The following is a 25781-nucleotide window of genomic DNA, read 5'->3' as shown; positions in this document are numbered from 1 at the left end:
GCCACAGCATTTCAATCGGGTTCAGGTCAGGACTCTTACTGGGCCACTCCAGAAGGAGTATTCTGTGCTGTTGCAGCCATTGTTTTGTTGAATTACTTGTATGCTTTGGGTCATTGTCCTGTTGCATCACCCATCCTCTGCGGAGCTTCAGTTGGCGGACAGATGGTCGTATGTTTTCCTGCAAAATGTCTTGATAAACTCTGGAATTCATTTTCCCATCAATGACAACAATCCGTTCAGGCCCTGAGGTAGCAAAGCAGCCCCAAATCATGATGCTCTCTCCGCCATGTTTTACAGGGATGAGGTTTTGATGTTGGTGTGCTGTGCCTTTTTTTCTGCACACATAGTGTTGTGTGTTCTTCCCAAGCAACTCAATCTTGGTTTCATCTGTCCACAGTATATTTTGCCAGTAGTGCTGTGGAACATCCAGGTGCTCTTTTGCAAACTTCAAACGTGCTACAATATTCTTTTTCGACAGCAATGGCTTCCTCCGTGGTGTCCTCCCATGTACTCCATTCTTGTTTAATGTTTTCCTTATTGTAGATGTGTCAACAAAAATGTTAGCATGTGCCAGAGATTTCTGTAGGTCTTTAGCTGACACTCTGGGATTCTTCTTTACCTCATGCAGCATTCTGCGCTGTGCTTTTGTAGTCATTTTTACAGGACGACCATGCCTAGGGAGAGTAGCAACAATGCTAAACTCTCTCCATTTGTAGACAGTCTGTCTTAACGTGGACACATGAACATCAAGGCTTTTGGAGATACTTTTGTAACCCTTTCCAGCTTCATGCAAGTCAACAATTCTTGATCGTAGGTCTTCTGAGAGCTCTTTTCTGCGAGGCATGGTTCACATCAGACAGTGCTTCTTGAAACCAGTAAACCCAAAACAGGTGTGTGTTTTTTAAGGGCAGGACAGCTGTCAGCAACACATCCAATATCATCACACTGATTGGAGTCAAGATTGGCTCACTCCTGGCTCCAATTAGCTCTGGGAGAAGTCATTAAGCTAGGGCCTCACATACTTTTTCCTCCCTGCACTGTGAATGTTTACATGTTATGTGCAATTAAACCATGGCAACATCTAATGTTTGTGTAGTATTATGTTCAGCAGACTGTGTTCTTCTATTGTTGTGACTTAGATGACGTTCAAAGCACATTTTATGCCCAATTCATGCAAAACTCCACGGAATCCCAAGGGGTTCATCACGTACTTTTTCTTGCAACTGTAGCAACACTTAAAAAATGAGAAGGCCTAAAACTAATGAACACAGCTGTTACCCTTACCTCCCCCCCCCCCCTCTTCTGACATTTGAAATCAAGACCAGCTGATGTCAGACATACACAGGCCATACACACAGGAGAAGCTTTTAAAATTAGAAAGAGAATTAGGCTGTTGTAGTACTGTAGATTTATTGCCCTCAGAGCTTCTGGTCATTCTGGCCAACACTGAAATTAAACCTCCAATGCCTAAATCACTGTCTCCTCAGTAAAAACTTAAGCTGCTAGTAGTTCTGAAAAAAAAATCCCTACAGTTTAAATAAGTTTGTATTAGGGATATGGAGTGATTGTATGCAAGAGTAACAACAACTTTTATGTCATATTATACAATTTTGTGCTGTTTATTATTGCTACCACAATTCTTTTCATAGACAGTCGATACTGATGTGTGCCTGCCAACCTAAAGATGGCACTGTACTGCTTCTTTAGGCTGGCAGAAACTCAGAGCGGACTAAAGTTGTCCCTTCTCATGGGCTCAGGAAGCCAATTTGGGGGGAACCAGCATCTTCCATTGAACGAGGAGATCATGCAAGATTAGGGCAGCCATCTATAAATAGAAGTGCTTAAATAAACTTTCTGCATTATTTGTCATGCCCTCAGGGTGGGAGTAGGTCAGGGTTGGAACCCTTCTTGATTGGGAGAGAGGGAACTTGAAGTGAAGTACATTGAACTTCCACCTGTTCCATTCTGTAAGCTACTGTATTTCAGATGTAATTGTCCTTTTACATCATAAAGCTACATGGTGTTGACTCCTACCACTTGGGTATACTTGGTATGCACCACCCAAATGTTGTTTTGTTTTTTACTGAGTACTACAACACCACTTTCAGCACTTGCTTGCTACAGTGTTGGAAGGAGAAGGAGGGCTTAGATATTATATCGAGGCGCTAAGTTGTGAGATGCTGAAAAAGACTGGTGGTTAACTAGAATATTAATGTTAAAGTTTATTCCCTGCAATACTGCCCCCTCTTCTGTGACAACGTCTACTCACAGTGCTGGTCCCTATTAATGTACTAACTTTACTGACAGATTTCCTGCTTCCTCTTCTCAATTTAGACATACTGTATGTTAACATACAAAGTATGTCTACATACAAAGTAGTCTGTAGTTACACCCCTGATATCCATATAAATATTTGGCCTTTGAAAAAAGATCCAGGGTGTGCTGGTAACATATTTTACTTCATATGTGATGCAAGTCAACAGTTACTTCTCCACTCTAAATAATATCTATTCTGGTATGGTGTGCAATGGGAATAAATGTATGCGTTTGTAAGAAAATTTTGGTAATGGAACAGTTTAAATATACATAGTTGTACTGGAGTTCTACATTAAGGCATTTTGGAATTGTAGTAGTGCTTGCCCCTTGTACATTTATTGGTTCTTTTTTTGGGAGAGGGTAGTTGGTATATTAGAGACACTGGGGGGAATTCAATAAAGCATTTTCAATACTTTTCTGGCCCTATTGGCCCTTTAAAATGTTTGGTGCCAAATTCATTAAAGCATTTCAACAGTTTTGTGACAATTCTGAGACATACAACTACTGTACATGTACAGTAGTTCTTTGTTGCATCACTTTTACAATGGGTTGTTGTGTCTGCATCAAATAAAAAAAAAATTACCTCCAGTTTTTAGGTAATTAGAGCGGAACGGAAATCCTGCTGTAAAAAACTGTTAGCAGGCAGGCTTTTATTGCCAAAGTGACATCCACCGTCTCTTCTGCAATAAAATGTCCTTTCCTGCCTACTCGCCATCTCATTCAGCGCTGTAAACTGAACTGCACATGCACAGGGTTAACATCATCCTCTGCTGGCCAATGAGGAGGCCTGATGACCGGCACAGAAGAATATGTCAGGACCAGAACAGAGACATGCCAGATTGCTGGGAGTGGGGGAGATTAGGGGGCTGTGTTGTTTTGTAGGCTGCTAGTGGCCTTACAGCCAATGATATTATTTTCTTAATAAGTCTGCTTTTCTTGTGATTGACAGTGGTCAGATTCCATTTAGTCCAATAGTGGCTTTGGTATCCCCATTAGGTCCCGTTGTCATGTGTTTGATAGTGGACAACAGTGGGGAGATTCCAAAGCAGCTATTGGACTACATTTATTTACATTCTATTTTTAAACCAGAATTTAATGTCACTTTAACAGAAGAATTTTAGAATCACCATCTCTTTAATACCTACTGACCCTTCTGAAAAATAGTTTTATTGTGACTTTTTTACCGGTGTATAATGTTGCTATGTGTTGTGCCAGGGTGGGAGTTGAAGCTTTGTTAAATGACCCAAAAGTCAGCATTCCAAAAGAAGAGATCAAGTATGGCCGAACCAAAGTATTCATCAGGACTCCTAAAACAGTATGTTATATTTTATCCTTCCTTCTAGTAGATAGAATATGCAGGTTATTGCTCTAGTTTATGGGAGGCATTTAAGAAGAACTGTACTGTATTTTTATTGATTTATTTTTTTTTTTTGTGAGTTATTATTTTTGTGTGGTGTAAGTTGTTATTACTCATCATGGCTGTGACTTCTCCACCTTGGCCAATCAGAGAACATTTTGCATTCTCTAATTGGTGTTCATGTCAATGTTTGCAATGTAGCAGGGCACGCACTTAGCATGTGACCCGAAAGTTAGTTGAGAGCACTGGAGTAGCAATGTCTACTACAATGATTTCCAGCTTCTCCCCAGGGATCCCGCAGGTATGGTATATACACTATATTGCCAAAAGTATTGGGACGCCTGCCTTTACACGCACATGAACTTTAATGGCATCCCATTCTTGGTCCGTAGGGTTCAATATTGAGTTGGCCCATCCTTTGCAGCTATAATAGCTTCAACTCTTCTGGAAAGACCGTCCACAAGGTTTAGGAGTGTGTCTATGGGAATGTTTGACCATTCTTCCAGAAGGGCATTTTTGAGGTCAGGCACTGATGTCATGCGATAAGGCTTGGTTTGTAGTCTCCACTTTAATTCATCCCAAAGGTGTTCTTTCGGGTTGAGGTCAAGACTCTGTGCAGGCCAGTCAAGTTCCTCCACCCCAAATTCACTCATTCATGTCTTTATGGATCTTGCTTTGTGCATTGGTGCACAGTCATGTTGGAACAGGAAGGGTCCACCTCCAAACTGTTCTCACAAAGTTGGGAGCATGAAATTGTCAAAAATGTTGTGGTATGCTGATGCCTTAAGAGTTCCCTTCACTAGAACCAAGGGGCCAAGCCCAAACCCTGAAAAACAACCCCACACCATAATCCCCCCTACACCAAGCTTTACACTTGGCTTAATGCAGTCAGGGAAATACCGTTCTCCTGGCAACCGCCAAATCCAGACATGTCCATCAGATTGCCAGACAGGGAAGCCATGATTCGTCACTCCAGAGAACATGTCTCTACTGCTCTAGAGTCCAGTGGCGGCATGCTTTACAACACTGCATCCGTTGCTTTGCATTGCACTTGGTGATGTAAGGCTTGGATGCAGCTGCTCGGCCATGGAAACCCATTCTATGAAGCTCTGTATGCACTGTTGTGCTAATCTGAAGGCCACATTAAGTTTGTAGGTCTTTAGCTATTGATTCTGCAGACAGTTGGCAACTTTTGTTCATTGTGCATTTCAGCATGCTGATCCTGCTCTGTCATTTTACGTGGCTTACTACTTTGTGGCTGAGTTGCTGCTGTTCCCAGTTGCTTCCACTTTGTTATAATACCACTAACAGTTGACTGTGGAATATTTAGTTGCAAGGAAATTTAACGGATGGACTTATTGCACAGGTGGCAACCTATCACGGTACCACGCTTGAATTCACGGAGCTCCTGAGAGGAACCCATTCTTTCACAAATGTTTGTAGAAGCAGTCTGCTTGCCTAGGTGCTTGCTTTTTACACCTATGGCCATGGAGGTGATTGGAACACCTGAATTCAATGATTTGTAGAGGTGTCCCAATACTTTTGGCAATATAGTGTACATAGTTACATTGGTCCAAGCTGGGCCAATGTAACAAAATGTAATACCTGGAATTTAGCTTTATGTTTTATAAACAATTGCATTAGAAATGATTGATACAGTATATTTAGAAAAAAATGAGCTAATTGGATAATTTATTTTCAGCTGTTTGACTTGGAAGAGCTACGCAGGCAGAAGCTGAATGAATTGGCCGCCCTAATACAGAGAATATACCGTGGTTGGAGGCAGCGGAAACTATTTTTACTCATGCGCAAGAGCCAGATCCTCATTTCAGCATTCTACCGGGGAAATCATGTATGTTTCTTTTAAGCTAGGTTTAGGCTACGTTCACACCAATGCGTTTTTTAGTGCTTCTTGCAGAAACGCACTACAGTCCATTTAACATGTTTTCTATGGAACATGTTCACATCTATGCTTTTTTGAGCTGCTGCATTTTTGGAAAGGGTGAGGGACTTTGTTAAAAGCAAAAAGCAGTGTTTTTGCTACAATAGAGTTCAATGGAGAAGCTGCTGAAATCCATGGTAGTGCATTTTTGCTGTGTTTTGCATTTTTATTTTGTCCAGCAACGAAAAAAAAAAATCCACTTTAAGAAAAAAAAGAGCTGAGCAAAATGCGGTAAAAACGCGTGTAGAAAAACACAAAACAAACTGCAAAAAGCACTGGAGAAAGTATCAAACGCAAATTGCATATATGTGAATGGAGCCTTATTGAGAGTATATCACAAATGAGCATACAAGTAGGAAGGCATTACATTAAGTGTAAGTATATAGACAATTAGTATTCTATACAAGAAACAGTATATATAATGTGGTTTCTGGAAAGAAGTCTTCGAGCATTCAATGGACCCAAGTGAATATACAGTTAAACAAATGTCAAGCATCATACAAATAGAAACTTATAAACAAAAGCAAACAAAACATTGGGAAAAGACTAGCTTTTCCATAACAGTATGGTAAATCCTCACAGAACATCAACCAGTGAAGACCTAATCCTTCATGATCACAGTTACATCAGTGTACACTATTTGAGCACTGAAAATAGAAACTGTGGTTACAATTTCCCCACACAGCATAGTGGCTAGAGATTATATAATGGTCCCATAACACAAATATAATAAAAAGGGGTAAAAAGCATATCAAGGTATTAGCCAACTGAATCGGAAATCATTGAAAGCAAAGAATCGTTGGTATCGAGTATCTAACCAAGGGCCCCAGATCTTATAAAACTTCCTCGGGCACCCCTTAGCTTCAAGAGGTTATAAAGGGGTAGTATTTGATTGATTGATTTTTCTCCATAAACCAATATAGAGCACTGCAGATCGAATCCAGTTTAGAACAATTGCATGAATGTTTCTTTATCATTCATGATGTTTGTCTCTAGGCAGATAGACAAATGAATATGAAAACTTTAAAGCATTATTAAACCCAAACCCAAAAATGTAATATACTGCAGCTTACCAATCCTTAGATATGGTGGCTGCATTAGTTTTCTTTTCTTTGGCTTTTTTCCCCTCTGATTACACCTGGTGATCTGACCAATAACACACCTCCAGTATTAGAGTGCTCCCACTCTGAATGAGCACAAGGTGGCACCTTTGGACAGGAGCATTGTCAGTCTGTGGTGGGAGAGCTGGGAGTGTTAAATCTATTAACAGAATTAAATACACTAACAAATTGAAGCCAAAATCCAGCTCATACTTTATATTCAGTTACAGCAAACTTTTTTTCCTTTTGGGATGAAGGTTTTACATAAATAAAAACAAGCTGATCATTTCAAGCATCCCTGCCAGTGGTAAATGGTTTGTCTCATCCATGTAAACTAATACATTCTGCTGGAGAACTTGTGCTTTTGAAAAGCAATGGACTTACTGGCCAGATCACCAGATGAAAGATAGAATAAAGAAAGCCTTAGGCTACGTTCACACTAGCGTTGTGTGCAGGCGGCAGAAAGGCATTTGGGAAGCGTTTTTACTGCTTCCCAAACGCCTTGGACAATTCTGCACATTGCAGCACATGGTGCTGTTCTAACGGGAGCATTAGCATCATTAGACTCTGGTCGTGTCAGGAGGCGTTGAGGCCTCCTATTCTAGTCTATGGTGCTGCTCCGCAAACGCCCGGCCGGCATTTGCGGTGCGGTTGCGACGCGGTTGCGGGGCATTTGCGGAGCGGTAACACCATTCAAACTTCATTACAGGCGTTTGTAGGGCGTTTTTAACGCTCGGCAAACGCCTAGCAACGCCGCTGAACCGCGCATGTGTCGTTTGCGGAGCATTTGCCGAGCGTTAAAAAACGCTCCGCAAACGCCGGACCAACGCTTGCCAAATGCTATAGGGGCGTTTGGCAAGAGTTGGTAAAACAGTCAAGTGTGAACGAGCCCTAAAAAATGAAATTAATGCAGCCATCACATTTAAGAATTGGTAAGCTGCAATATAATACAAGCTTGCTTTTGGGTTTAATATCACTTTAACCCCAACTCCAGACAATTATTTATGTATTTAAAATGGGTCTTTAGGCATGGTGTATAATAAAAAAGCAGCTCAGGCTGCAATATTCACCTCTAGTTCTACAACTTCCCTTGCAGTACTTCTTTTTTGCCACAATATTTGTTCAATTTCATTCATCCTAGAAGACTGAGGACATATTGTGAATGAATAGTCATTCTGGCCCTGCTTCCCTAAGGGGATGTCACCACGATGCTGGTCATTCATATTGTAGTGAATCAGAGAGTGATGCTGATGTCAGTGCCATTCTGCACTTCAGTAGAGGACTACTCTGGGACAGAGAATAGGCTAAGAGGAATGTGACACAGCGTATCACATGACTAGCCAAAAGGCTTCTGAAAAAGGTAAATATAAAACAACAAAGCAAAATATACATTGTTGGGGTCTTCCAGGAGGAAGAAGGGCTGAATCTAGAGTTGTACTTTAAAGGCATAAAGTAGTGATATCAGTAAAATAATTCACAATCCTGGGTAATTCAAACTGGTTAAATGATGCACAGAGGTTATCAGAACCATTAGTAGACCAAGTTATATAGATAGCCCAAGCAGGGGTTACCTTGAGTGGACACTGTGTGGTTGATTTAAAGGCAAATAGGCTGTTCACTTTGCAAGGGAAGGTTCCCTTAGCTTAATGAATCTGATGGAAATCCACTTTGCAAAGAATTCCCAATCACATATGAGGAAAACAAAAAAAAACACAGTATATTTGCTTGAACATGATTGGATAATGGAATTCTTCAGATATTCACCATATTCCTTGAAGTGATATTAAAAGTTTTTTGGTTTTTTTTAAATAACAAACATGCTATACTTACCTGCTCTGTGCAATGGTTTTGCAAAAAGCAGCCCCGATCCTCCTTCTCTTGGGTCCCCCGCCAGTGATTATGGCCCCTCCACCCTCAGCAGTACCCCCAATAGCAAGCCAATTAGTTATGGGGACATTGGTGTGTGCTTACTCCCGAGCCCCTCTCTGAGCATCGATAAGAGAGCCACAGCTCGCCCCTGTCCCCTGCTCTCCTCACTGGCTGTGATTGACAGTAGTGGGAGCCAGTGGTTCCCACTGCTGTGTCTCAGCCAATGAGGAGAAAGAGACTTGGGACATCTGAGGCTCCTGTGCACATCGCTGGTTCAAGCGGAGGCTCAAGGAAGTATTAGAGGGTACTGTGGGGGGAGCAGCACACAGAAGGTTTTTTATCTTCATACATAGAATGTATGAAGGTAAAAAAAACTTCAGCTTTTACAACCACTGTGAACAGCTTTTTTGCCTTTAATAAACCACCCCACAGTGTCCATTAAACGTAACCCCTGCTTTTATTATTTCTTTATCCTCTGACTAATTTGAATTGCCTGTGTTTCTGATACAAAGTTACCAATCACAGGACTATTTCCAAGTAATTATTTAAAGAGACAGTGAAATCATTTGGATCAAGTGCCATTTCCTGCCAGTAGAAAGCACCAATTTGGGGCTCAGTGCAATGATGTTCTCCCATGTGTCCCCTGCACATGTTCCCCCATGTGTCACATGAGCAAGCAGAAAGGGGAGCAACCCTTTGCACATTGTCAACCCAGATCACCCTCCAGCACAGCTTGCATCTGCTGACCAGCATCTCAGTGCACTTTGGAAAAGTAAATGTTGCTACAGCCAGTGGTACAGAGTGATAAGGCTTCCTTATTACAGAGGCCTAGTCCCATTGGCAAAAACTGCAAGAGACCTTTCTAAACAACCTCAAAACCCCAAATTATCCATCTCTGTCCCAGTGCTTAGTCACATACCCATAAATAACTAGACAAAACAAATTCTAAATATGTTTTTGTCCTAAGTAACCAGTAGCAGTCTCATGGGGGCCTATGTTAAATATGGGCCTGGGCACACTAAATAGTCATTTTGATGATTGTGGCATCAGACCCCAGCCCTTCTCCCCAAACTTGTGACCAAAGGACTAGCCAATCTAAAACCGTGCTGTCACGTGCGTAACAATGCCACAACCAGCTACACCCTGCACAAAGATTTTCCAGGTAATGGACAACAATCTGTGTACTTGCAGCCTGGGAGCGATTGTTACTGGGTCAGGTTAATTACGCAATTAACCCTTCACACTGCCACCACCTCCTTTCTGTACAGAGAAAGAGGAAACTCGGCAATATCAGCAATAACACTATGATGTTTGCATAAGCGTCGGTATACCACTGAGATATACCGAAGTTTAAAACACACACACAGTAGCGCTCTTCAGAGGCACGGGTTCTTAGTTTGCATTAAAGAGCTTTAGAAACAGTTCAACACTTTCAGAAAGTAAGATTTATTACTAAAAGGTCAAAAGGGTGCAATAAAAATATTTACAGAAAAGATGTAGCCAAGATATATATATATATATATATATATATAAATATACAGAGAGCAATAACACAGCAAAGAAATAAAAGAAAGAAATTTACATAGATAAAGTACTCGCCAAAAGCCTTGGTTTAAGCAGCTTTCAAGTTTCAGAGCAGGAGGGCGCCTTATCTCCCAAAGTTGGTTCCTGATGTTAAAAGGGAGATTTCTTCAGCTTAGCTCAACTCAGCTTAGCTTAACTACAAGCATAACAGCCTTTTTCTAGGATCTCAGCAGGGTGTCTCCCTGAAGCCGAGAACCAATCGCCTCATTTGGGGAGGGAGTTGTAGGTGGGGAGCTCAGGCTCTGACCAAAGCCTTCACAAATTATACTATGGCCAATAACTTTTCCTAGGTACATGTAACATTCCACCCATGGGTAGATTAATACGCAGAATCATCTGCTGAACGTCTAGATATGAAATATGACATACCTGCTAGGACGGTTAAGGAGATGTCATTTTCTGCTCTCCTGGAGCTGTCAGCTAGGGGGTGTAATATATCAGGCGATTTGTATTAAAGTGAACCATCTGAATATGTGCTCCCTGTTTGTGTAATTATTTCCTATTTGGAGATATAAAATTATATGGAAAACTGGGTAAGTCTGTTTCACAACTAGCTGGAATGTCTTTTGAAGTTCAGTGAGGGCTTGGTTTATGGCTTTACGATCCTTTTACAAGCAGAGTCTCGCAGACATCTGGGGGCCAGGCTAAATGGGATTTATAGCCATGAGCTCTCCCTGCTGGGCCTTGATGTCTTTTTGAACTCTGCATCAAACAGGCCACATGTCACTCAACAGAGAGGGAGGGGGGATGTGGAAAGCTGATTTGGGAGTAGAAAATGATAGAAGATGGAGGCCTTTGCCAAAATGGAGGTTCGCATCCATCTCTGAGTGCGCGTTTGCTACAGTCATGTCTATTAATGTATTGTTTTAAGTATTTCTCCATTTTAATTGTAGCAACGGCAAAAGTATCAAAAGATGCGGTACTCTGCTTTACTTATACAAGCCTACATCCGAGGCTGGCAGGTAAGAGACTTCTCACATGCAACGATAAAATGGTGCAGAACATTTATAATCAATGTATAATTATTTAGCAGGCACTCTGAATGAGTTTAGAATAATAATATAATGTGAGATTGATTTATAGCTTACACATTTGATTACTGTTAATTTGGTTTTAGGCTCGTGTTTTGCTGAGGCGCATGAAATTCCAAACCCGCCAGGGAGAGGCAGCATCCATTATTTGTGCTTATTGGAGGGGGTACAAGGTAATTCTGCATGCTAATCTGCTTAATGTGGCTTAAAGCTAAACTCCAGGAATTCAGTCACTTTGTAAAATGTGTACGCATATTGTTATTATAAGGTTCATGCCACCTCCTGGACTTATCTATTTACTTTACATCTAACAGTTTTATGGAGCTCTGGAAGTACAGCTATTGCTACACTCTGGGGTCTGAGAAACATTGTTCTCACACACAGCATCTCTGCCCACCCTTGCCCACTGTTGTTCATGCACAGAAGCCTTTACATTATGTGACTGAGTTCACTTAATACAAAAAGCTCTGTGATTGGACAGGAGGAGGGGAGGGACAGGCACAGCATATGCATGCGACTCTACACCTGGGACTAGAAGGTCCAGTGTCAAAGCTCTAGAAATTTAATGATACAGTAGCTATCCTTTCAGAGCTCCATAAACCTGTCCGATGTAAATGAAAGAGATAATTTCATTAGGTGGCATGTACCTTGTTGAACTTAACCCATAGTATGCCTGCACATTTATCAAAGTAGCTGAATTCCTGGAGTTCAGCTTTAATGCATGTGCTATAAGTTTCTGTAGCCAGGTTCTAAGCTTAGAATAGAGAGTGTGAAAAGCACTAGCTGCAGCTGCTGCCCTGTGGTGGTGATCTGGTTAACAGCTATATCTGCAAGATGAGGGATCTGCTGAGCAGGAAGAATTCAATAGACTGAGTCAGGCAGCACTGCACCGTGGGAACTGTAGTCCAGAGAGAGAGACTCTACTGTGATCAAAAGCTTTGAACTGCATTTCCCATAGAGATTGCCAGGAGGAGAGGAAAGAGCTGCATTTTCTCAGGCTGTACAGGACACAGCTTCCTTTTGCTATGAGAGAGACCAGAGAGTGGGCATCACAGTCCAGTGATCACCATCATTGCTGGATGTCGGCAGCCTGAGCAGGATCTAGAGGGATGATTACGGGAGTGCCAACAGCCAGAGTCACCTGGGTGAAGAGAGTGGACTAATTGCTGTGTGTGACCAGATGGTGAGCTGCAGTTTGCTGGGACTGGTGAGCTGCTGCTCTGTGGATTTACTATCTGCTGCTAGAGAGAGAGACTGAGCCCTTTAGGAACTGACCATACAGCCATCTAGCAGCCTTATTGCTGCCTGCAGGCTTGGCTGGGATTATTCTTATGTGCATCAACGATACAACGGTTCCCAAGGCTAGCGGGCCAAAGAGTTAGGACTAGAAACTGTCCCTTAAGTTAATACTTATATGCACTGCTTATTGCTAATCTTGCTGATTTATGAGTTGATTCCAGTCTAGTGGTACATAACTCTAACCTAAAATACTTTGGCCTAGAGATTACATTCTTTATCAGACTGTGTCTGAATCTTTCTCCTGTGTGCTCATTTATGCTCAAACCACTATTTACTCTAACCCATACCAATACATTGAGTTCATTTACCACTAAACGGTCTTGTTTCATTTCCTGATACTAATTCACAGTGGAGTTAAATGTATCCATACTTTCATTCCTATAAATGCATGCAGTAACTTTACTCAACCAGGTGTTCCAGAGGGGCTGAGGTTGTTCTTGGAGTTGAGGCGCAGAACCGAGAACCCAAATTATCAAGCGGTTCCTGTGGGGGTAGAGCTACATGTGATATACTGTATACATTCACTGGCCACTTTAATAGGTACACCTTGCTAGTGCCGGGTTGGACCCCTTTTTGCCTTAAATCTATCTTAATTCTTCCTGGCATAGATACAACAAGGTGTTGGAAACATTCCTCATGTCCATATTGACATGAGTTACTGTTGCCTTTCTTCAACTTGAACCAGTCTGTTCATTCTCCTCTGACCTCTGACATCAACAAGGCATTTTTGTCCACACAACTGCTGCTCACTATTTCTCTTTTTTGGAACATTCTCTGTAAACCTTAGAGATGGTTTTGCGTGAAAATCCCAGTAGATCGGCAGTTTTTGAAATACTCAGACCAGCCCATCTGGCACCAACAATCATGCCATGTTCATAGTCACTTAAATCCTCTTTATTCCCCATTGTGATGCTCGGTTTGAACTTCAGCAAGTCACCTTAACCACGCCTAGATGTCTAAATGCATTGAGTTGCTGCCATGTGATTGGCTGATTAGCAATTTATGTTACCAAGCAATTGAACGGGTGTACCTAATAAAGTGGCCAGTGAGTGTGTAGACAAAGAAACATTATTGGCAAGGTAGGGATGGAATTACCAGCAATGCACACAGGGTAATTGTGCTGAATGTGGGCATTTGTGGTGGTTTCCCCAGGGATGCTTCCTCTTCATCAAAAAAGTGTTCTCTTCATCCCTCAATACCTATGAGCCCTCCTTGACATGCCTCTATTCTTCTAGGTCATGTACCAATACTTTTAACTTGTATGTCTGAAGAAATAAGTGGAACTAGACACAAACAAAATAGAGACAGGGCAGTTTTGGACAGACATGTCATTTTAAATGGACTTTAACTGCCTTCCGCCTGCCATATAGTACAATGACGGGCGCAAGGTGGTTCTCTTGTTCTGGGAGGACATCATATGACGTCCTCCCATTCTAACTGCGCATGCGTGGCTCCAAGAGCAAGCAGCACGGCGATTGGCGGTGTCCCTCGGACACAGCAGATCACAGATCAACGGAAAGAGCCGAAGATGTCAGCTCGGTCATGTGATCAGCTGTGTCCAATCACAGCTGATCACATGTAAACAGGGAAATGCCGGTTATCAGCATTTCTCTCCTCACGAGCTGTCACACTGACAGCTCGAGAGGAGAGGAGAGCCAGTAATCAGCATTCCTTGGAGGGGACATGTACATTGGTCATCAGAGCACTGATGATCAGTGTGCCCTGATGATCTGTGTAGCCCCAGTAGTGCCACCTGTCAGTGTCCATCAGTGCCAGCTGTCAGTGCTCATCCATGCCACCTGCCAGTGCCCATCAGTGCCACATTTCAGTGCCTACCAGTGCACATCAATGCCACATATCAGTGCCCAGCTGAGCTGCCTTTCAGTGTCACCCATCAGTGCCAGTCAGTGCCACCAATCAATGCCAGTCAGTGCCACCTATCAGTGCTGCCAATCAGTGCCAGTCAGTGCCACCTGTCAGTGCCAGTCAGTGCCACCTATCAGTGGGCACCAGTGCCGCCTATCAGTGCCCGTCAGTGCTGCCTATCAGTGCCACCTAACAGTGCCAGTCAGTGCTGCCAATCAGTGCCAGTCAGTGCCGCCTGTCAGTGCCACCTATCAGTGCCATATATGAGTGCTGCCTTTCAGTGCCCATCAGTGATGCCTGTCAATGCCCATCAGTGGCACCTACCAGTGCCTCCTCATCAGTGCCACCTATCAGTGTCCATCAGTGCAGCCTATCAGTGCCCATCACTACAGCCTCATTAGCGCACATCAGTGAAGGAGAAAAATCACTTATTTACAAAATTTTATAACAAAAACTAAGAAAAAAGTTTTTTTTTTTTAAATTTTCGGTGGTTTTTGGTTTGTTTAAAAAACCCAGAGGTGATTAAATACCACCAAAATAAAGCTCTATCTGTCACAAAAAAATGATAAAAAATTCATATGGGTACAGTGTTGCATGACCACGCAATTGTCATTCAAAGTGTGACAGCGCTGAAAGCTGGAAATTGGCCTGGGCAGGAAGGGGGTATAAGTTCCCTGTAGGCTAGTGGTTAAAGTGTATTTTCACTTTTGCAGGAAAATTGGGATAACACCTACTTTACATTTGTTACATGTTATCATTCACAAACTATAACTTTAAAAAACAAATAGAAATTGTTACGTATGTAGCCTTCTTTTTTGGGGAGAGTTGAGAATTGTCCCTCTCAAAACAGGATATGTGCTAAACTTGTCAGTAAATAAGAGAGCCAGAAGCTTCGCTAAGTAAGAAAGTGAGTTTGATAATAAAGCTGGCAGTGCCTTCATCCAGTACAGGGCCTCTGTGAACAGAGGGGATTTTCATCCTTGGAAATGAATTAGTATTATAAACAAAGTAATTGAGAAAAGGTTCATAGGGAGCTTCTGTATGACCTGGACCTCTAGGATGCAAATACTCTTGGTCACTATATGGAAAAGGGAGATATGCATGAGCCAAGAGGGCACTAGAACTGCTCTTCAATGAGTGAAAGCAGACTCTGACAGGGAAAAGAACAACAGCTTATCAATAACAAATAAGTGGCACTGACTGGAGCTTGATTATTGATGAGCTTGTATTCTACGATCTTCTGTAAGTGATTTTAACTTTGTGTCCGAATAAACTCCCTTTACTGTTGCACTTAGAAGCGCCTTAGAAGAACTACTGCAACCAGCATATAACACTAAACACTCTGGGATAGGCAAAAAATCACCCATTAGTACACCTCCCTACACAAAACACTAAACTGATAATAACATTTTGAAAATTCTTACCATTTAGGAGAAAAGTCTAATTGATTTTTCATGACCTCATCTCTGTAATTCAAAAGATAACAGCATCTGCTCTGCCAAAGAGGGGGTGTAACAGCAGGGAATACATCATATCCTCCCCTCTATCTCTACAGTAAAAGGAAGGTACAGTTCCCATCAACCACAGGGAATTGTAGTGAATATGTGTTTGTACACTAGGCCTGTACATGTTGAATGTGTCTGAGAGTCCTGGTCCACCCACCACTGCAAGTGGGGCTGAATGACATCACTGCCTCCTGGAGAAAGAACTACCAAAGGGATGTGTCAAGAAAAGTGGCTGGGGGAATAAGAGACATAGCAGCCACCGGTCTTACAAACAGGAAACCAAAGAGAATTACCGGTTTGAATTTAAAATGAAATGTGCTATTTCAGAGCAACTACTGAGTGAACCAGAAGATGGATGACATACAGTGGGTCTATAAACAAAAAAAGAATCACTCCCCTTTAAAACAATCACATTTTGTTGCTTTGCAGTTTGAAATGAAGACAGACACAGTTTTTATTTTATCCAGCTGTATAACATCCAAGTGAAATATATAACACCAACAAGTCAGAACATTTTTTTTTCAATTCAAAAACAGAATCACTGAGTTGGAAACAGGATCATGATCTCCCACCTCCTAAAAATGACTTGTACACTCAGGTGTAGTTAATCACATTCTCAATGGCACACAAAGCCATTTGATTGTCAACTGTGATCAGCTGTGGATATTTTGATTAGCTCAGCATGAAAGGAGCTTTCCAGGAGCATTTCAGTCACTGATGACTATGGCTTGCAAGGCACTGTCAAAACAGCCCAGGGATAAAGTTGTAGAAAGGCACAAACATTTCAAAGGATTTATCAATGCCTAGAAGCACAGTGAAGTCTATTATTAAGAAGTGCAAGGCATTTGGTACAAAACAGACCCTCCCTAGATCAGGACGTTGCTCCAAAGTCGATGAAAGAGCCAGGAGGAAACTGGTTAGAGAAGCTATCAAGAGGCCTACAGCAACTCTGAAGCAGTTGCAGGAATTTATGACAAAAAATAGTGCATGTGACAACAAAATCACAAATTCTCCACAAATATGGCTTGTATGGGAAAGTTGCAAGAAAAGAGCCACTCCTCAAGAAAGGCCACATGCAGCCATGACTGAGCTTTGCCAAAATGAAGATTTTGAAGATTCTGAGGCCACATGGGAAAAAGTGTTATAGTCAGATGAGACTGAAATTGAATTATTTGGCCTCAACACTAAACAATATTGTCTGGTGGAAATTCTAATATAGCTCAGCATACAAATAACACTATTCCTATAGTAAAGCATGGAGGTGATATAATATCCTGTTATGGGGTGTTTCTCTGCAGCAGGGACTGGAGCACTTGTCAGGATAGAAAGAAAAATGGATGGGGCACAATACCGTCAAATTCTTGAGGATAATCTGCAGCTCTCTGCAAGAAAGTCATCAATGGGAAGAAGGTTTACCTTCCAACATGACAATGACCCAAAACACAGCAAAAATGACCACACAGTAGTTGAAGTAGAAAAAGGGGAATGTCTTTTCATATCTTAGTCAGAGCCAAGACTTCAACCCCATTGAAAATCTGTAGAATGACTTGAAGACTACAGTAGCAGTTCTGCAAAGAACTAAAGGCTGTAATTAAGCAAAAGGTGGTTCAACAAAATACTGAATCAAGGGGATGATCCTTTTTCCAACTCAGTGATAAAACAACTACTGTGTCTGTCTTCATCTCAGGCTGCAAAGCAACAAAATGCAATTGTTTTAAAGGGGGCAATGCTTCTCTATACTCACTGTACTCAGTGAAGGTAGGAAATCAGCAACAAGAACATATAACTACAGTTCTGCTTTAACCATAAGTACATAGATGTACACTAATATAGAAATAATACTATATATATATATAAGAAGAGATTAATAACAGTACATACACATTCAATGTACAAACAGGTATTAGCAATGTACAAACAGGTATAACAACAAAATGATCCAAGTCCTGGTGGAACTGTGCACATATATCCAGGTATATATAGTTATTAAAATACATACCTCCAGATAAATGTTGCAGCAAAAGTCCAGTTGCAGGGGCTCCTGAGCATGATGTGGCATTTGTCTTTGTATTAGAGACCTGAAGACAAGAGCGGTCACAGGAAAATCTTCTGTTGTCCAATAAGCTTGGAATGGAGCTTCTTACCAGCAGGAACTGTGTTTTGGTACTGAAACTCAGAGTCAGCCTATCTACTCTGCGCTTTAGTGCCTCCCTAAGCATATTAACTTTTTTTTTTTTGCCTGTACTTTTTATTTTTTAAGTTCCTGACAGAAACTCTTTCATGTCTGACACTTTTATTTGCAGGTGCGGAAGGAGTACAGAAAACAATTCCGTTCTTCTGCAGCAAACACTGTGGCAAACTTCATCTACAGGAGAATTGTGAGTTCTTTAATTTTCATGCACTTTATGCTAGTTTCCCATTACAGCTGCTTTACTTCGATGATTTCATGGTATGAAGCTTCATAAAATGTCAACACATACAGAATAATTCACCATACAATCCATTGCTATCAAACATCTGCAATGTCCTATTTATGGCTATATTTTGTGTCTCAAAACATGTTGCAATTGGTACGTTCACATTCAAATGTTATATACATTTACATTTATGTTAAAATGCATTAAATAGTAGCATACAGTTATCTGTGAACAAACTGACTAGGTATGATTTCAAATAATAAACAATTACAATGTACCCTTTCTATTTGTAATTTTTATTTTTAATTGTTTAGACCAAACAGAAGGCAATATAACTTAAAAAATAAGTTCACCTTTTAGTAAAAAATAATAAATTAACATTTTTTTTGCAGGTAAAATGTTTATTATTTTTGTCTGCAGAAGCCTGTAAAGCATTGCACCAGTGATCAGTACATCGCTGGTGCCATGCAGGTCTCCAGCAGATGTGTCAGAATATCTGCTTGCTGTACAGGATGTACGAGCAAGCAGATATACTGAGGGGAAGAATAAATGAACTACCGCGGTGCTTCATAGTGCCGTGGTAGTTCATTGAGGACCTCAAGCTGACAGCTGTTAAGACTGCCAGGACTTGTAGTCTGTCATTTACAGAATGCTGTAAATGAGCGACGTGGCCGGGTGGGTGGAGCCCCGCACAGCCACTTTTTGACAGCTAGTGGGGGTGGGAGGGGGAGAAGATCCCCTGCGAGCTGTCAAACTGGGGAGCGGGGGAACAGGGGCTGGTCAGATCATGACATGTTATGAAAGATTATATTGTATACTTATTTCTTGTTCTCATATTTTCTGAGTTTATGGTTTTTAAGAGTATTTAACATTTGGATAAGGTTCAGAAAAGAAAGAGATTAATTAAATATGCAATGATGTAAAACAAACGCTCAGTGTACCCTGTAAACTATAATTTGTAGCATTGCAGATAATGTAATTTATATTAAAATTATGGTATAGATTTTTATTTTGCAGTGCAATAAAATGTTAGTTGTTTTTGCTTAATAAAACCTAATTCAAGGATTTTTCTTGAGGTACACTCACATTACAAAATTGGAAGACTAACATGGATTCGTATGATGCCTGAATGCACATTGGCCCTAAACAATGATAACAAGTAATCTTTTAAGGCAATACAGGCATCAAATAAATGGTTTAGAATGTCAGTGGAGTGGATTGAATCAGTCTCTGACTTCCTATATATCTAGGATACTCCAACAGTAAGATCCTCTTGCCATAAATCTTAACTCTGTTCACATGGGACCCTTGGGTGTCTCTCCACACCTTGGCATGTTCTATCATAATATAAAAGCTAATGGGTAAAGTGAGAGTCCCTTATAATGACCACAAAGGGTGCACAAGCACAGAGATCTCACCGACAGATTCCTCTGCTGATGTAAGAGACTGCCACGTGGATTCGCTCTCCAGCATCTACCAAAAAAATGAAAAATTTAGAAGGGACTGATTCTTGTTTTTTTTTTTTTCTTTAATCCTCATGTATGCTGTTATATTGCGTATGGTTTTATTCGGCTCCCCCTCCCCCTTCAATCCGTTAAAAAGATAGCACAGTTTTTCTCAATAATGGAGTTATTAAGCCAAACCTTGTTACCATCTTCTCCAGGTTAGTGGCCTGTGCCATGTACTGTGTATATATATATATATATATATATATATATATATATATATATATATATACAGTGGGGATCGAAAGTTTGGGCACCCCAGCTAAAAATTTGTATTAATGTGCATAAAGAAGCCAAGGAAAGATGGAAAAATCTCCAAAAGGCATCCAGTTACAGATTAGACATTCTTATAATATGTCAACAAAGGTTAGATTTTATTTCCATCGTTTACACTTTCAAAATAACAGAAAACAAAAAAATGGCGTCTGCAAAAGTTTGGCCACCCTGCAGAATTTATAGCATGCACTGCCCCCTTTGCAAAGCTGAGACCTGCCAGTGTCATGGATTGTTCTCAATCATCGTCTGGGAAGACCAGGTGATGTCAATCTCAAAGGTTTTAAATGCCCAGACTCATCTGACCTTGCCCCAACAATCAGCACCATGGGTTCTTCTAAGCAGTTGTCTAGAAAACTGAAACTGAAAATAGTTGACGTTCACAAAGCTGGAGAAGGCTATAAGAAGATAGCAAAGCGTTTTCAGATGTCAATATCCTCTGTTCGGAATGTAATTAAGAAATGGCAGTCATCAGGAACAGTGGAAGTTAAAGCAAGATCTGGAAGACCAAGAAAAATATCAGACAGAACAGCTCGCAGGATTGTGAGAAAAACAATTCAAAACCCACGTTTGACTGCACGATCCCTCCAGAAAGATCTGGCAGACACTGGAGTTGTGGTACACTATTCCACTATAAAGAGATACTTGTACAAATATGGTCTTCATGGAAGAGTCATCAGAAGAAAACCTCTTCTACGTCCTCACCACAAAAATCATTGTTTGAACTTTGCAAATGAACATATAGACAAGCCTGATGCATTTTGGAAACAAGTTCTGTGGACCGATGAGGTTAAAATTGAACTTTTTGGCCGGAATGAGCAAAGGTACGTTTGGAGAAGAAGGGGCACAGAATTTAATGAAAAGAACCTCTGTCCAACTGTTAAGCATGGGGTTGGATCAATCATGCTTTGGGGTTGTGTTGCAGCCAGTGGCACAGAGAACATCTCACGAGTAGAAGGAAAAATGGATTCCATAAAATTTCAGCAAATTTTGGATGGTAACTTGATGCCATCTGTGAAAAAGCTGAACTTAAAGAGAGGATGGCTTCTACAAATGGATAATGATCCTAAACACACCTCGAAATCCACGGGGGATTACATCAAGAGGCGTAAACTGAAGTTTTTGCTATGGCCTTCACAATCTCCTGACCTCAACATAATTGAAAATCTATGGATAGACCTTAAAAGAGCAGTGCGTGACAGACAGCCCAGAAATCTCAAAGAACTGGAAGACTTTTGTAAGGAAGAATGGGCAAAGATACCTCAAACAAGAATTGAAAGACTCTTGGCTGGCTACAAAAAGCATTTACAAGCTGTGATACTTGCCAAAGGGGGCAGTACAAGATATTAACTCTGCAGGGTGCCCAAACTTTTGCAGACGCCATTTTTTTGTTTTCTGTTATTTTGAAAGTGTAAATGATGGAAATAAAATCTAACTTTTGGCTTCTTTATGCACATTAATACAAATTGTTAGCTTGGGTGCCCAAACTTTCGATCCCCACTGTATATATATTGCTTCTAACATACTGTATTAGCTGGTTCTTTTGTCTGATATTGACATCTTGCTTTATTTAACAACAGCTGATAAGTAGGATTTTTTTTTCTAGTGGAAACAAGACTTTAAAAATGTGGGTAAACATTTTAACAGCCAAAGTTTTCTAGGATCTAGATGGTGAAACAAATCAGTGGGCACATGTCAGTATTCAAACGTATATGCATTTATTGGGAAACAACAAAAGTACTATGTACAGCGCTTTGGAAATCTGCATTTTTTTTGTGACGTTGGGCTCATATTAAACAGATTTTTCTAATTTTAATGGACTACGATAAGAATCATTTTTTTTTTAACAAGAATCTTTATATTGTTGTTTTGTGAATTGAGCCCATTGTCACGAATAATGTTATAAAGTACATATTGTATTCTGTCTAATTGCAATCGTATTGAATAGTTTTGTCCCTTGCTGTCTGTCTTTAAGCCGTTTTCAGTCTGTAATAGCAGAATGGACTACCCAACACATTGTTCTGTTCCGGGTAGTTATAAGGATTAAATATTTTGCATCTGTTATAAAGTTCTTTCTGCTCCACAGATTCAAAAATATCTCATAGGACTGAAGAACAGCCTTCCTTCTATGTCACCAACAAACAAAACATGGGCACAGCCAAAATATAAATTTCTAATTCCTGTAAATCAAGAACTAATGAGGATATTCCATCTATGGAAGGTTAGTTAAATGTCCTCATGTCCGTGTTCCACTTCTTACCAAATATAAGTTGAGTTTGAGAAGAATTGCTTATTCTGCTAGACTGGGTATGTTCTCAGTTCGTGAAAGAAATGACATCCATGTGAAAACTTTCAACTGAAAGCGCTGTTGTTCCCAAGTGCTACTGAGTCACTCAACCCAAAAATGATATTTCTCTTTTGAGTGGGAACCTGCTCCTTTTATAGACTCCAATGTTAAATGCTTTTGATAGTACTCACTCCCACTCACAGGGACAAAATTAAAGGGCCACTCTCTCATGCTGTATTCCTTTTTTATTTGTTAATTGCACATTATGGGAGATGAATCAGAGGAGAATTATACCATCATCTGATTTTGTACACCACTGGGAATTGTGGTGCCGAGTTTTAATGTGCAACAGATAGAGCTGGATAGAAGTCCATTGAGTCTTCAGAAGGGAGGCCTGTACTGAACAAAAGCATTAAAGTATAACTAAAGGCAAAACTTTTTTTTCTTAGTTTTGGACAAAGTGGAGAGGGATTAGAACACCTATCAGTTTTTTCTTTTCGCTGACTGTGCCCCATGAAGGAGAGTCACACTCTTTATTCTGTTTACTCTTGTTGTCAAAAGTAAAAGAAAATCCATTTTCCCATGGTGGAACTTGTTCTGGTGACATACCAGGAATTTCCTCACTTTGGAGGGATTTACTCTTATTTTCTGTTTCAGCTATGAGACAGGAAGTGAAGTGAAATCTCCCCAATGCCACACATATGGCAAAAAAACCTGAAAGGGGTTATAAGATTCTCTTACTCTATCCAAACAAAGAAGAGTTTTGCCTTAGGTTCTACTTCAAGGATTACAACAATGTTTATAAAATGCAGGAATCTCCACTGCCAGCTATTGTATTTAGGCAGCAATGGCACCTGTAGCTGTCTGAATATAGTGACACTAGGAAACAGTAACCACATCTGATAGGATGCATTTACTGTCCAGCTGATAATTTTCCGCCCTGCTTAGTTGAATTTTAATCAGTTCACGCCCAGGTCTATTGTCAAATGATGACCAGGCAGGACACTCCTTGTTCCGGGTGGACATCATATGACGTTCTCCAGAGAAACGCGCCTCATGCATGCTCCAAGGGCCATGCTGCATTGCCGGACACAGCGGATGACCGATCAGCTGCTGGCACAATGTGATCGCTGTGACCAAACACAGCAGATCACATGACAATTGCATGCAATGTATGGCATTCATTCATGCCATCTATTATGTACTATTGTGTTGATCTCTGTGATTGGTCACAGTGATCACATATTACAGACAAGGACAATCACAGCCCATCTATTCCATGTGATTAACTGTGGCCAATCACAGCTAACAACAATGGTAAACACTGAATAAATCGATTTCATTAAGTAGAAATTATTGCTTATAATAGTGAAATTCACTGGTATAAGCAATCATACTATTTAAAAAAAAAAATCCTGATCACTTGCCCAGAATAGTGCAGTGTTACTATGGTAACACTTATACTCTGGTCACGGTAGTTAAAAAAAAAATCTTTAAAAAAAAAGAGAAAAAAGTAATTAAAAAAAATTGGAAAAAAGGTAAAAGTTTTTTTTTTTTGCATATTTTCACTAGCCAGAGTCTCTGATCATCTCCACACCAGTTATATGATGACATTGTACTACACTGGTGACAGATTGTAAAAAAAAAAAAATTCTTCATTTTCCAAAAGATTGTCACAAAAAACTACAACTTCAAAAAACTCGCCATGCCTCTTACTAAATACCCTGGAATGTCTACTTTACAAAAAGGGGTAATTTGGGGGTATTTCTACTGTACTGGTATTTTTGGGACTCAAGAAATTAGATAGGCCATCAGTACATCAGAATTGATCAATTTTCAGATATACAGTATATCGCATAGTTTGTGGACTCTCTAACTTTCCTACAAACTAAATAATATGCACTGATTTTGGTTATTTTCACCCAAGAAATATAGTAGAATACATTTTGTCATAAATTTATGAAGAAATAGTTACTTGCAAACAGTTATAACAGAAATGAAGAACATGTTTTTTTTCCCAAACGTTTTGGTCTGTTTTAATTTATTTATAAAAAAAAAAAAAACAGGGGTTATTAAATACTACCAAAAGAAAGGTCTATTTGTGTGAAAAAAATAATACAAATTTAATATGGGTACAGTGTTGCATGACTGCGCAGTGGTCATTCAAAATATGATAGCTCTGAAAGCTGAAAACTGGCCTGGGCAAGAAGGGAGTAAAAGTGCCTGGTATTGAAGTTTTTAAAATGACTTTTGTCAAGCCAGGTGGTGCTTATGGAGCCACCCACGAATCAAATTATGGCCCCTTCAGCAGGAATCAGCTGAAGTTTGAGTGATCTATGGCCAGTCTAATCTTGACACCCTTTTGGTTATTTTTGTCTTTGCAGATTTATTGGCAGTAATTATCTTACCAGCAGCTAGCATTGTTTACTGATTTATGCCTTCAAATAGGTTTTGGGGTAATTGAATACTTGTCTGATACTCCTGGGCGACATAGGCACTAAGGGCTTAGTCTAATGTGTAGCAGCCCTTGCCACCCCTCTGAAATGTGTTACATTAATATATCCCCCTATTCACCACCTATTTTAACCCTGAAAATGCAGACCCACCATGCTGCAACCAAATGTATGGAAGAGTGTTTCATTTTTGCCGCAATCACGTAGCTCCTTGTTTAGGTGGCTGGTCAGGGAACTGTAAAACTGTGACCCAACCACCTGCCAACATGTTTGAAAGATTCCTAAGGTCAGGCCATATATGGGTTGAATTCCAAAAGAATTTCCTTTCAAAAATCATAATTTTCATTCGAATTGTGCACCATAAGTGGGCCATTGCATCAGCTGATTTAAGTGCAGTCATCAAAGCTGTGTGATTGGTCATGTTGAAAAGTTTTGGAAAAATGAATGAATTGCTACTCAATGATGGGAGAATCATGCGAGAAATATAATAGAAAAATAAATGGGCATGAGCTGTGACCTGGAAAGAAAAGAAGATTCCTAGACATGAAAATTCTTTTCTATAGCAACATGTGAAATTGAAGATTCAGTTGGTCAAATTTCGAAAGCAATGGTGGCACTATCAGATGACAAAACGCACAAAATTTCTGTTTTTCCAAAGAAAATTGGTTCAAAATTCAACCGATCTATGGCTAGCATTCGGAATGCTCACCATATACCTCTCACTGACACAGGTTTCCTTGATAATGGTTACTGGACAGTTGTTAAGCAGCAGAATCAAATTCAGTTGGTCGAATTTCGAAAGCAATGGTGGCACTATCAGATGACAAAACGCACAAAATTTCTGTTTTTCCAAAGAAAATTGGTTCAAAATTCAACCGATCTATGGCTAGCATTCGGAATGCTCACCATATACCTCTCACTGACACAGGTTTCCTTGATAATGGTTACTGGACAATTGTTAAGCAGCAGAATCAAAT

The 25781-nt window shown here is 40.4% G+C and overlaps 1 protein-coding gene across 2 annotated transcripts in view; it reads left to right on the top strand.

Annotated features, from left to right (window-relative positions):
- Window positions 1–25781, top strand: part of MYO1A (myosin IA) — a 150673-nt gene that overhangs the window by 109594 nt on the left and 15298 nt on the right. The window contains exons 19-24 of one of the 2 annotated variants that reach the window (XM_089681043.1): window positions 3532–3631; window positions 5376–5525; window positions 11062–11130; window positions 11286–11372; window positions 18173–18247; window positions 22151–22285. In XM_089681043.1, the coding sequence (XP_089537169.1) occupies window positions 3532–3631; window positions 5376–5525; window positions 11062–11130; window positions 11286–11372; window positions 18173–18247; window positions 22151–22285 (616 nt within the window). The remainder of the gene's footprint in view (window positions 1–3531; window positions 3632–5375; window positions 5526–11061; window positions 11131–11285; window positions 11373–18172; window positions 18248–22150; window positions 22286–25781) is intronic. The other variant, XM_089681053.1, reaches the window with a different exon arrangement.

Source organism: Staurois parvus, unplaced genomic scaffold (genome assembly GCF_062004578.1).
Source record: "Staurois parvus isolate SC_StPar_1 unplaced genomic scaffold, SC_StPar_1.0 ptg000017l, whole genome shotgun sequence".
NCBI lineage: Eukaryota > Metazoa > Chordata > Amphibia > Anura > Ranidae > Staurois > Staurois parvus.
This window is presented reverse-complemented; position numbering and strand designations above follow the sequence as displayed.